Here is a 12,034-nt window from a genome sequence, read left to right as displayed (position 1 = left end):
CAACAATATATAGCAAAACCTTTAAGTCAAAGTGGACTTCTCTTAGGTTTGCATCGTTTTCTTGATCCAGGTTATTAACCCTAGATTCCTACTGCCTATGACACAATGTTCTATCAATAGAGTGAACAAGACCACCAAAGAAAACCCATAGTTTATAGTTACAGGGCTAAAGACCTACCAGTTGCCCACTCAGAACCCCCATGTATCAAGACAAAGTGGCAAAGTTCCTAGGTGCTCAGTAAATTGGCACTATTGTGGGCACCATCTGTGTATTAGCCTAAAGATATTTTGAATCAAGTCTTTCATATGAGACAACTGTGATATGATCAATTACTTCAATTGGAAGTTGCTGAAAGATATAGTGCCATTGTCCTCTGCTTTGCAGATATTGACTCAAGATATAAATGTATAACCCAAAATGCTTCACAACATTTTATTCTTGTTCTGGTGCAGCTGGCAATAAGGCATAATAACATGTTGGGTCAGACTCAAGTACGTGTTGTCCCAATTGTCCTCACCAAGAGGCTACTCATAAGTTCTTTGCATACAGAATCAATAATAAGATTGTAGTGATTGAAGTATCTTGCTATGAGAAGGAATATGGCTATTAGTTGACAAACACGTTTTCTCAGTTAAAACAATGGTACATGATGACCACCTACATGAATGGCTTTTACATTAATCTTGATCTAGGTTTGAATTTAGCATCAAGCTTGCTCCTCAATTTATTTCCCTCTCTCATCATCAACTCGTATTTAACTCATGGTAGTCCTTGCATCAATCATCAACATCTTTTCTTTCTTGTTTGATGCTTTGTGCCAATTGCTCCTCCTATTGTCATTTGTCTTTCATTCACAGTTATAGCCCAGTGCCTCATAGCTTTTCCTTACCAGACACCATTTTTTATTCTTTTGTTCTCCATTGTTAACTGACTTCCATATTGTACTCCTTCACATGATGATCTGTCTTTATGAGGAATTAATAATTTCACATTAAGGAATTTGAAAGTGGGAGTGTCAGCAGTCACTCAAAATTCATGTGAAGAGGGATTGACCTGTTTTAAGGAGGAAGGTAAGCCTCACATTTTCTTCAGAACAGATAGGTGTCTCTTAACCTACATTTTGAATGACCTAACTCTGCTCTTCAGCATTCCCTAATAAGTTCCTTTTGCCTTCCTGAAGAAGGGACCTACTAATCTGAAAGCTTTAATTTCTGTGATGTAATTTTCACATTTTTCTACTTGTCATTTTGGAACTTGTGTCTCGTGAAAGAAAATATTGGCCATGTATTTGTGACTTACACAAAAGTTCATTAGTTTTTAATCATTAAAAATCTGTTTAACAACAAAGAAATACTTTATGCTCATTTACACTCTAGAAATTAAAGGTATTGTTACATCTACTTAATAACAAAGGAATTTGTTAGGATTATTTACAAACTAAAAACTAAACACATTAGTATCTCACAAACAGGATCAAATTTAATTTTTACCTTTTCTCCTCCAGACACACTGAAAGTGATTCCATGTAATACCAAATCAAGGCCTTCCCTGTAGCGCACTTTGTAGTCTTTGAACTGCACTTCCCCTTTTGAAGGCCAGTCAGTTGGTGGTAGTGTTGAAGGTATTTCCCATGGTGCTTCCTGCAATTAGGAGTATGTCTTTGTCTATATCAAGACAAACTTCGAAAATATCAAAGCAAACTATAAGACAGCTTAAGCATACCTGAGGAATTTCACTGTATTCTTTTATTCTCTCCACTGCCACAATATTTGTCTCTACATCTGACATTGTTCTTACCAGCCAGTTCAGAGTTTGTGTTGCCTGTAATAATTACAAGGTAACATACAGGAAAATATTTTTTTTCATTTCATTGCAGTATTTTTCCACAGTCAAAATGGCAAAACTACAAATATCAAATTATAGAAGGAAAAAAAAATTAGTATGGTAAAAAATGAAAACATGAGATACCATTGCATTTCATTTCTTTTTCTTTCAAAGTTTAATAGTCTGAAAATTTATTAAAGTACTGAGAAAATCAACTAAAATATGAATTATATTTTGTATCAAACTATTTACTTCTATATGGAAGAATTCAAGTGCTAGGCAAGAAATGAGAATTTTGTTTTGTTAATATTACGTTACATAAAGTGGAAGTCTCTTTCACAAGAATGACTGAAGTACCTGAAGCAAAATCTAGATATTTGCAATTCAACTTCAGACTAGCAAATCTGCACTACAAGCACATTATATCCATCTCTCTTTTTCTGACACTTCAAATCAGTTTACACTGAATTGATCTAGTAGAATATAATATGGACATTGGTCAAAGACCAAGATAATGTTGGCTTATTTTTTTTTTACTTCAAAGGCACGTTGTCAGATGGTAAACAAGGAAGTCCACCAGGAAATTTTAGCACATCTGGGGGATGCTGTTGACAGGAGGAGGGCTGAACTGTGGGAAAACTAGACGTAGACATTTCATTATGACAAAGTGTCAGTTCACACAATGCTTGTTATCTGCAGCTGTCTGGCACAACATCAGACTCCTGTTGTGCCCTATCTACCCTACTTTCCTAACCTAGCTCCAGTAATTTTTTAAATTTTTCCCAAATTTAAAACTATGTGCAAAGGATATAATTTCCTAAAGATACAGGAGCCTGACAGGCTCAGGATCAGAAGCAGAATGTAGGCATTTTCATTGATTGATTCCTGCTCTCACTAAGAGCACTCCTGTGTGAAGATTTGCTTTCTGCCAGGACTTTTCAAAATTCTGTATCCAACAGGTGTAGAAAAACACAAGCCTTCATGGGAAAGTCACCTATAGCCATTAAGCCAGTGTAGTAAGAGTAGACCACAAACTACTATAAGGGAAGGCCAACTCACCAGTTCCAGACTGGACAGACTCCTTCCACCTAAAGATTAGAAACCCAATCTAGCATCCCCAACAGCCAATAGGATGGTCAAGAATCATGTGTTACAGCTCTATAGGATTTTCATATACTACACCTGCATCAAAATAACAAAGTAATCAATGTAGCTTTTTACAGGACTACTACCATAGCAACAACCAATCAGTGAATGCACTTGGTTATTGTTAAATATTCTACTACTGCAGGTAGCAGTTGCTATAGCCAATTGCAAGTGACACATGTGACTGGTAACATATCAATTGTGGTCCATTTCATTTGTGTGCTTCCGTTTCTCTGGATGATAAGTAAATTTTGTGCTATAGAATGTCTGAAGCTTGCAGTCAGAGTGTGCAGTAAAGTGTGGTTGCTAAATAGAAAGTTCAGCAATCTGTTGCATGGTCATATGGGTCAGTTTGGGTGCTCATAGTGGGTTCCTCTGACGAAGATAGTCAAAAGAACTGTAGATACTTTGAAGATTTACAAAAAAGGCTTCATGAAAGTATGTAAGGAAAAGGCCTGTTCAAATGAGGAACTGGCTGACATGTAACCTATGAACAACTTTTTTTTCTTTTTTCTTTTAAAAAGAAAAGACAAAGAAGAGGGAGGAGGAAGGAAGATAGAACAACATGTAATGAACCTGAATTCATTCCAACAAGACACTGTTTGTTATCAGTGAATATTCCAGAGAAAAGAACACACAACTGTGTGTTAGGTAGGCTTATTCAGTGGCAGCAAAGCCTGTTGTCAGGGTTCTAAGTTTCATGTACAAAAAAGTACTGGACGTAAAATTCTAATGGAGAGAAGTGATACTGTCGCATTGCATTATTAATTTTTAAGAGGTATTGTTATGGCACCGTTTGACGACTGTGTGGCCTGATGAAACATGGATAAATGATGGTCATTCTCATAAGAAGGGGTACAAGAGTTATTGTCTTGTATGCTGCAACTTCCTCTGGTTTCATACCAAACTGTCTCATGGTTTACAAATTGAAGAAAACAAGTGACTTCCATAAGAAGATGGTGTCTACTGTGCTTCAATAACAAATCTCATTTCATTATTAAGGAATACACTCTTGGACAAGTATGATATACTTTATGCAAACTTCAGTGATTTGTATATACTTACGCAGTTTTTATTGTATTAATCTTTGTAGTTATCTTATTTGCAAGAGAGATTCAGATCCATTTGAGGCACCTTTCATATTGAAAATGCCAACTGAAAGTGAATCATATTTATTATTGTAAAATGCAGTGCATATCCTGTTACTTTTGTTAAGATCTACATATAACAATAAAATGGTATCATTTTGTGCATATGTTATGTGACAGCTATTGTGATCCTGTAAAGTAACTCAATACTTTACATTAACAGGGACAATGAGTAGACAGACAGCACAAATCTCTGCAGCTGTTGCTGCTGGAGCCACATTGTGCATGCACACACTGGAAAACTGATAACATTAGTCACTTTCATGCTCAACTAAGCTTTGCTGTCAGTCAATTTGTTATTATGATTGAGGCATAAAAGATTTTCTGCCAATGGTATGCATCTGAATCTCCACTGACAATGTGATCCTTTCTACCCTAGAGGCTGTCACAGTGTTCAAACACAATCAGTTTACTGCAATGACTCCATCTAGGCTGCCTCCTTTCATATACTACTAGTTCAGGGAGGCAAATCCATACTGGGGAATGGTCACTAGCTTCCCACTAAGGAACATTCAAAAGAGCAGGCAAGAAGATACTGATATTAAGGACTGAGAATGATCATGTTGCAGCAATGAGAACCATCTTTTGTCCTCTTTGCAGAATACAAAATTATCCTTGAGAAGTTTGGCACTAACGTGATGCTGGATGACATGTGATGGCAGGCCCAACAGAATGTCATGTGTTTTGAAATCTCTTACAGGTAGAAATGTATGATGGAATTGTCTAGTAAGGGTTCCAAGAGCCTCTGTCTCTTAATGTTCAATCAGGTTCCATGACATCTACTATGACAATATCATTATTTTCAATGGTGCACACACACTAACTGCAACTACAGCAAGTGCCTAATTATAAGAGTTAGTGCAGACCTTATATTGTATGAATAATTCATATGTTTTGGTTATAGAAAGTTAACTGTCTCTCAAGCTGAGAGGCATGCCCTTTCAGTACAGAACTGGTACACCAGCAAATCTGCTCAAATAGAAAATTGTTCTGTTTGATGCAAATGAGTAACTGCAAAAAGGATCAGTTGTGTTGTTGCTAGCATTAAGTTTCCTGCCATGAACAGAAATTTCGCAAATCCCATAGTGAGTCAGCCTTTGTCATGAGGCATTAAGTTTCCACTTAGTCTTCAGAGTTTTACAGAACTCTCCTGCTTTCTCTTTCAATACCAGACCTGATACGGGAAAAACAAATGCCGGAACAACAAATGCAATCCTTCTCCTAGTTTGGTATAAGTTGAAGTTTTCAGATAATCGTGCTGTGATGGTCTGGATTGGTTCTCAGTTTTTTATACAAAATTTAATACCAAATCTTTATTTTTATTTGTCTCTCACTGTGTGAGACCCTTTTGTAACTTATCTTTGTCTTCTAATTTCTTTTTGGTTGTTAGAACCACATCTTCATGTTTATCTGCCATCTTCCTGGTTCAAGTAAGCCTGGTTAACTCTCATGGTCAGTGATCCATCTTAGGAGCTATGGTATTATTGAGATCTGGTGGCAGCTAGGATGGTACCATCAACAATGCATTCCTATTGGCAATGTACAACAGTAAGCTATTGTTTTGTTACCAAAACAGAGGAACAATTCTGAAGATAATCATCCCAGGTGGAAGCCTAAATCATTTCCTTGTACTGTCAGCATTAGGTGGTTTGGAAATTATTCACCTTCAGCTCCTAAGGAAAGGGGTAGGCAAAGATATGGACAGAAAATTGGATGTAGATATGTTACAAGGGGAACAAAAGAAAACTATTTCTGGGATGTCTGAAGGGGGAACTAGGTCCACATCATGTTTTGGCATGTAGTAAAACATTAATAATGTGCGTAATAGTGTATTCTAAAAGAAAATATTACTTTTAACTGTAGCAAAATCCTTCAGACTTTTTTAATTACCTACCTATGCACATATAATCTGCAGAATTAATAATACAAATCCCAATATTTGGTAGTCTGTTATACAAGGTAAGTGCCATTTGACAATAGTTTTTCATGCTACTAGTCCAGATGACCACCCACAATTTGGCCCTGTCACCACCAAGGTTGGTCCATATTTGCAAACTGTAGCTCCCACAGCAAATATTAGTTGATATCGTTCATATACATATCCTGGAGATACAAGTATAATGAATTTTCCCTGTGTATGGAGCAACATTTGTTCTGCAGCCTTGAAAACCATTCACATTCTACTGACTTTCAAAAGGCATTTTGTTAGTGATGCTCATCTTTATCCTTCCACAGCAGTGTTAAGTCAAGATATCTATCTCAGTACTTGCTGCATCCTCTGTTTATGTGTCAAGCTCCAATGTGTGTAAGGGGCATGAACAGCATCAGATGTTGATGACTACAGCGGAAGACACACAAATGCTGCACATACATGGGCCAGCATTATCAGCACCTGACACAATTTCAAAGGAGCCTCAATGTTGGTCTTTGATTGGCCAACTGGTCAAATTGTGCAATGTTCACATTTGTAGGATATTCAGATGTGACAATGGCCTGATGTTGGACTGCATGGGAATGTGGGGGTAGGCATACTTGTCATAAAGGTTCCAGTCAACCAAATCTGATAACCAGAAGTGAGGACTGCCCTTTTGTGCACCATCCTCATAATAACCCCTTCCCACGTCTGTGCCTGCCATCTGGGAACAACTAAGGGACTTCCTGTAACATTTAGTGTCATTCCATATTCCCAGAATGAGATTTTCACTCTGCAGCGGAGTGTGTGCTGATATGATACTTCCTGGCAGATTAAAACTGTGTGCCCGACCGAGACTCAAACTCGGGACCTTTGCCTTTCGCAGGCAAGTGCTCTATCATCTGAGCTACTGAAGCACGACTCACGCCCGGTACTCACAGCTTTAGTTCTGCCAGTATCTTGTCTCCTCCCTTCCTAACTTTACAGAAGCTCTCCTCACTTCGCAGGAGAGTTCAAGTCTCGGTCGGGCACACAGTTTTAATCTGCCAGGAAGTTTCATTCCATATTGTTGGCCAGAGAACAGCAGCCAGACTAGGGAATTACCATCTGATGAATAGGCCACTGTTAACATCAGTGCCTGTATTTGGCATGGTGCCATGACTGGGAAGCATAAACTGCTGATGAATGGCATCACAATGCATTCAGCAATGAATTGCAGTTCTGCTCAACCATGGATGACAATCGTTGGTGAACTGGTGATGACCTGGGGAGGGCTTCTACTCTTCCAATGCTTTGGAGAGGCACATTGGTGTTACTTCTTGACATCATGGTGTGAAAAGTCACTGAGTATGACTTCAGATTATGGCTGGTAGCAAGTGACAGATTTCTGATGACACAACAGTTTGTGATGTACATCTTGCATCATTACTGTTATATCTCATTGTAGTGCCATTTTTCAACAGGACAATGGTCACCCACATGTGATATATGTCCCTATGAACTCTCTGTGTGACACTGACTTCTGTGACCATCAAGTTCCCCAGATCTGTCCCTGACAGAAGGTGTCTAAGACCAGCTCAGATGTCAACTGCTTCCCACTGCCTATATCCAGAACTTTGTGGACCAGTTACAATAGTTGTGGACCAGCTTTCTTCAGAAAACTGTATATAGCTTTATGTAATCCTCTCAATTACAACAGAGCCGGTACACAGGCCAGAAGGGGTACAGCACTGTACTATAAAGTGAGCTCGTACTGCCAAGTTGTTTGTAAATTTGACTACACTTCGTGATTCTCAAATAGCAGGATATACTATCTCAAAACATAAAGTTTCATTTCATATCCTATTCTGCTTCTGGTTTCTTGACTTTTTTTCAGGCAGTGTATTTACATGTGCAGGCAGTATTTGAAGCAGATTATTCTCATACCCCTTTTTTGAAGAATGAGTAGCTTATCTAGATTAGCTTTGGTTGTTGCCCCCCAAATTTCAGTACCGTAGTTCAAGTGAGAGGAGAAAAGAGCATGGTACGCAGTCCTTAGGACTACAGTGTCTCTACAGAACTGGCTAATAGTACTGATTGCAAATATATTTTTTGACAACTTAGTTGCTAGGTAGTCAAAATGTGTGTCCCATTTCAGGTTGCTTTGGATTGTTACACCAAGGAATTGTACACTAGAATCTTTCTTTACCAATTTGTTACCAATGTATAAATTAATTTCATTATTCAAACTACTTTTGTTAAACTCCATCAAACTTGTTTTACTGGTGCTTTCATTTAAGTGGCGTTCATTAAAAAACTGAACAATTTCTTTTGTCACATTATTGCACTCAGCCTCTAGTTCATTACATGATTCCTTTTTACACACAATGGACATGTCATCGGCATACAGAACAATTTTGCAGTTTATAGTACAGTATTTAATATCATTTACATAGATCAAGAACAGAAGGGGGCCCAACACCGAGCCCTGGGGCACGCTATATTTTATGCAAGAGATCTCTGATTTGTAGACACCACTTTTCATTTTAAGTAGAAGAAACTGTTTTCTGTTGATCATAGAACACTTTATTAGGCCATAAGCAGCGCCTCTAATGTCCATATTCCATAGTTTGTCTAATAGGATATCAACATTCACACAATCAAAATCTTTTTTCAGGGCTAGGTATACACCTGCCACATGTTCCTTGCTTTCGATGCCCCCTAACACTTCTTCAATTAGTTGAGCACCTGCAATGACAGTTGATTTACCTTTTAGGAATCCATCTTGATTTTTGAACATCAGGTTGTGTTTGTTAAGAAAGTTTATAAACCTGTTATATATAACTTTCTCAACTATTTTGGAAAAGACAGGAAGCATTGAGACTGATCTGTAATTTTCTATTTTGTTGTTGTCACCTTTCTTAAAAATGGGTGTTACCTGTGCTATTTTTAGTCTGTCTGGAAAGGTACTTGATTCTGTTATATTGTTGACTGCTGCAGACAGAGGTACAGAGACATTTTGGCTACCAGCTTTTAAAACATTAATATTTAACCCATCATGCCCAGCTGAATTAGAGGGCTTTAGAGAGCTAATGATGCCCATTATTTCTGCACAGTTTGTTGGGGCTAGATATATACTATGGTCTCATGTATTACCTTTAAAACTGTAGTGTATGTTTTTATGTTTTGTCAATTATGGCTTCCCCTACGGAAGAAAAATATTCATTAAAAATATTTACAATTTCCAGTTGGTATTTTATGACTATGCCATTGTGGTTAATAGTAAAGTCCATACAGGATATGTCATGCAGCTGTTTATGACTGCCCAGATGCCAGCAGTTGCATTGTGTGGGTTTTGAAGCTTATTTGTTCCTGGTCTATGTGAGTAAGTCCTTGTAGTGTGCTTGATATATTTTGGATGCTTCCTTTAGCTCAAGACTCTCTCTATTATTCAGCATTGCACTATGGAGTAGTTTCAATTCTTCCCTCGCTTCAGTGAAATTACTATTTACCCAACTATTTTTTAATATTTTTTTGTCTCTTTTTTGTGATTACAACTGGGCATGTGGTATCAAAGCAATAATAGAATAATCTGTGGAGCAAAATATAGGGAATCTTGTCGCAAATGTTTCCAAAAACATAGGTGTTAACTGTTATAAACACCTACATTCTAAAAACCATATTGCTTGTGAAAAGACTGCGCCCAAACACTTATTCAGATTTCCACCTGTACAATACTAGAAATAAAGAAAGATTTTACATTGGCAGCCACAGAACAGCACTTTATGTAAAGGGGCCTCAGTACACAGGTATAAAATTAGCTAATGCACTGCCTAGTGTAGTCATGGCTCTTCCTACAATTAAACTGAAACATCAGCTTAAGAGATTTTTAGTAAAACACCCTTTTTACACATTAGAAGAGTACCATACTTATATGAAGAACAACAAATGCTTTGTGAAATTTTGTGAATAGAAATCAGTAAACATCTTATTGTAATTTTTTTTGTAAATTAATGATATATTCAGAAGAATGTGGCTTGTGTATTGTACAAATAACTTTAATCACTGCTGTTTCTTTGTACATGTGCAGTGTACCACTCGATGTTGAATAAAGCTATTATTATTATTATTATTATTATTATTATTACCACCTTGGGACTGTTGTATTAATACCTCCCTTTTAGAACTGACAAGGGAATGGTTGAATCCACATGTTGAAACTGCCATGGAATTATTTCCATGGGAAGACTGCAACAAAACAAATGCCCTTTCAAAATTTCAGGTGCTAATACAGTCTGCAAATATGTCAAAAAATTACTGAAAATTGCCAATTTCATTGCACACCAGGTGGCTGGAGAAATGAAAACCCCCCATGGTACTGGAGCAGATGGTAAATGTGCAAATGGTTGGTTCCTCATCGTTGACTGACAGCTAACATCATATAATAGAATTGTATTTGGAAAGTGAAGTTCAATTTTCATTGATATTTTCTCAGACAAAATTGTTGACAATTATGATTCTATTAATTATCATTTCATTTAGTATGCCATTCCATAGGACCTATGAAGACTAAATTACATTTATATGGATGCATGGTGTTTGTTCTTTTATGGCAGAGTGGTTAACTCACCTGCCTGGTAGGCAGGAGGCTGTAGGTTAAAATCCTGGTCCAGTAGACATTTTCACTCATTGCTGCTGATTCCTTGTAATGTCCTGATGCAGCTGACATCAGTAATCCCTTCCCTTCCTTTCCGTTTCCACCCACCTCTGCCTTCAATTTATACTAAATCACAACTGCCATCTGCACATAAGCAGTTGAATAGTCATCCTTTATGTGTTCCATATGCTAATGCTATGGGGAAAACCATAATACATGGTACAATGGGAAATACCCTTTTCCTTGGTCTTCACAGTAGTTTGTGAAGTGTGTGTAGATGTACATCTCAACAACAATAGTTACCAATTCCTTTTGCAGTATCAATAAGCACTAACAGTGGAGATAAAACTGAATTAACATTCATTTTGTTTTCCATGTATGTGTGTGTCTGTGTGTGTGTGCGCGTGTTCGCATGTGCGAATGTGTGTGAGTGTATGAGGTTGTGTATTACCACACTTCTGCAATTATTTGGAATTCAATTAACATTCCCAAACATTCAAAAATGAAATGTAAGTAATATGGAATGCAATCAACATCATATAATTCTGCTAAACACTACACCTGTGTGATTTTATAGTTAACTTCTTCAATATTCATTAAAATGGTGTTACCATTTCAATAATAACTGTAGCAACATTAGAAGAAATAGAAACTAGCTCTGATGATTCAGGGCATTGTCGTTTGAGTGAGGAGTCCAGAACAGGAATACCTTCTAGCCCACAAATATGTTTTCAGTGATAAGAAAACAACTGTTAATTTTTGGTTAATTCTGAATAAAAATTGTGCAAATGGAAGGTAGAATTACAAGAAAGAAATAGGCAATAAAATGATATTCAGGAATGTGTGAAATAAAAGCTATTCAAAAGTTTTGGAACTGCACAAAAAAAAACACTGTTTACCCACAAAAATTTTGAAATGAACTCACCAAAATCTGGAAAAATAGGAAAGAGGTATTTCTAACATTTCACTTAAAATGTCTTTTTTCTGAGTGCCACAAATAATTCATTGCTTGTGCATTTTCAACTTTGTATGATGTAATGAATAATCAATTAAATTTTGGGCATGCATCCACACAAATATTATTTCTTCAATTGATATTTCAGTTATGCTTTATCCAGTGAATGCTTTTGCCACAGGTGGCACATGTGGAAGTGTATCTCTTTGCTGCCGACCAGCATCTGTGATTTTGTTGTAGTTTATGCAGGATAATGCAGCTAAATGACAGGTAACATGATATAAGGAACAAAATAAACTTATGCTTTATTTGTACAACATATATTAATACATCTGACTACAAAATTATATTATGTTGCCCCATCAACAAACATGGAACATATATATTCCATAGAGTCTTACTCACTCTGCAT

General features: G+C 36.9%; 1 protein-coding gene across 1 annotated transcript in view; it reads right to left on the bottom strand.

The window, feature by feature from the left end:
• LOC126277930 (multidrug resistance-associated protein 1-like) overlaps nt 1-12,034 on the bottom strand; it is a 333,662-nt gene that overhangs the window by 38,527 nt on the left and 283,101 nt on the right. The window contains exons 26-27 of the mRNA XM_049977507.1: nt 1,724-1,822; nt 1,492-1,641 (exon numbers count right to left, since the gene is read on the bottom strand). Coding sequence (XP_049833464.1) covers nt 1,492-1,641; nt 1,724-1,822 — 249 coding nt within the window. The remainder of the gene's footprint in view (nt 1-1,491; nt 1,642-1,723; nt 1,823-12,034) is intronic.

This window comes from Schistocerca gregaria, chromosome 6 (assembly GCF_023897955.1).
Source record: "Schistocerca gregaria isolate iqSchGreg1 chromosome 6, iqSchGreg1.2, whole genome shotgun sequence".
NCBI lineage: Eukaryota > Metazoa > Arthropoda > Insecta > Orthoptera > Acrididae > Schistocerca > Schistocerca gregaria.
Note: the sequence above shows the minus strand (reverse complement) of the source record. Positions and strands in the feature narration are given on the sequence as shown.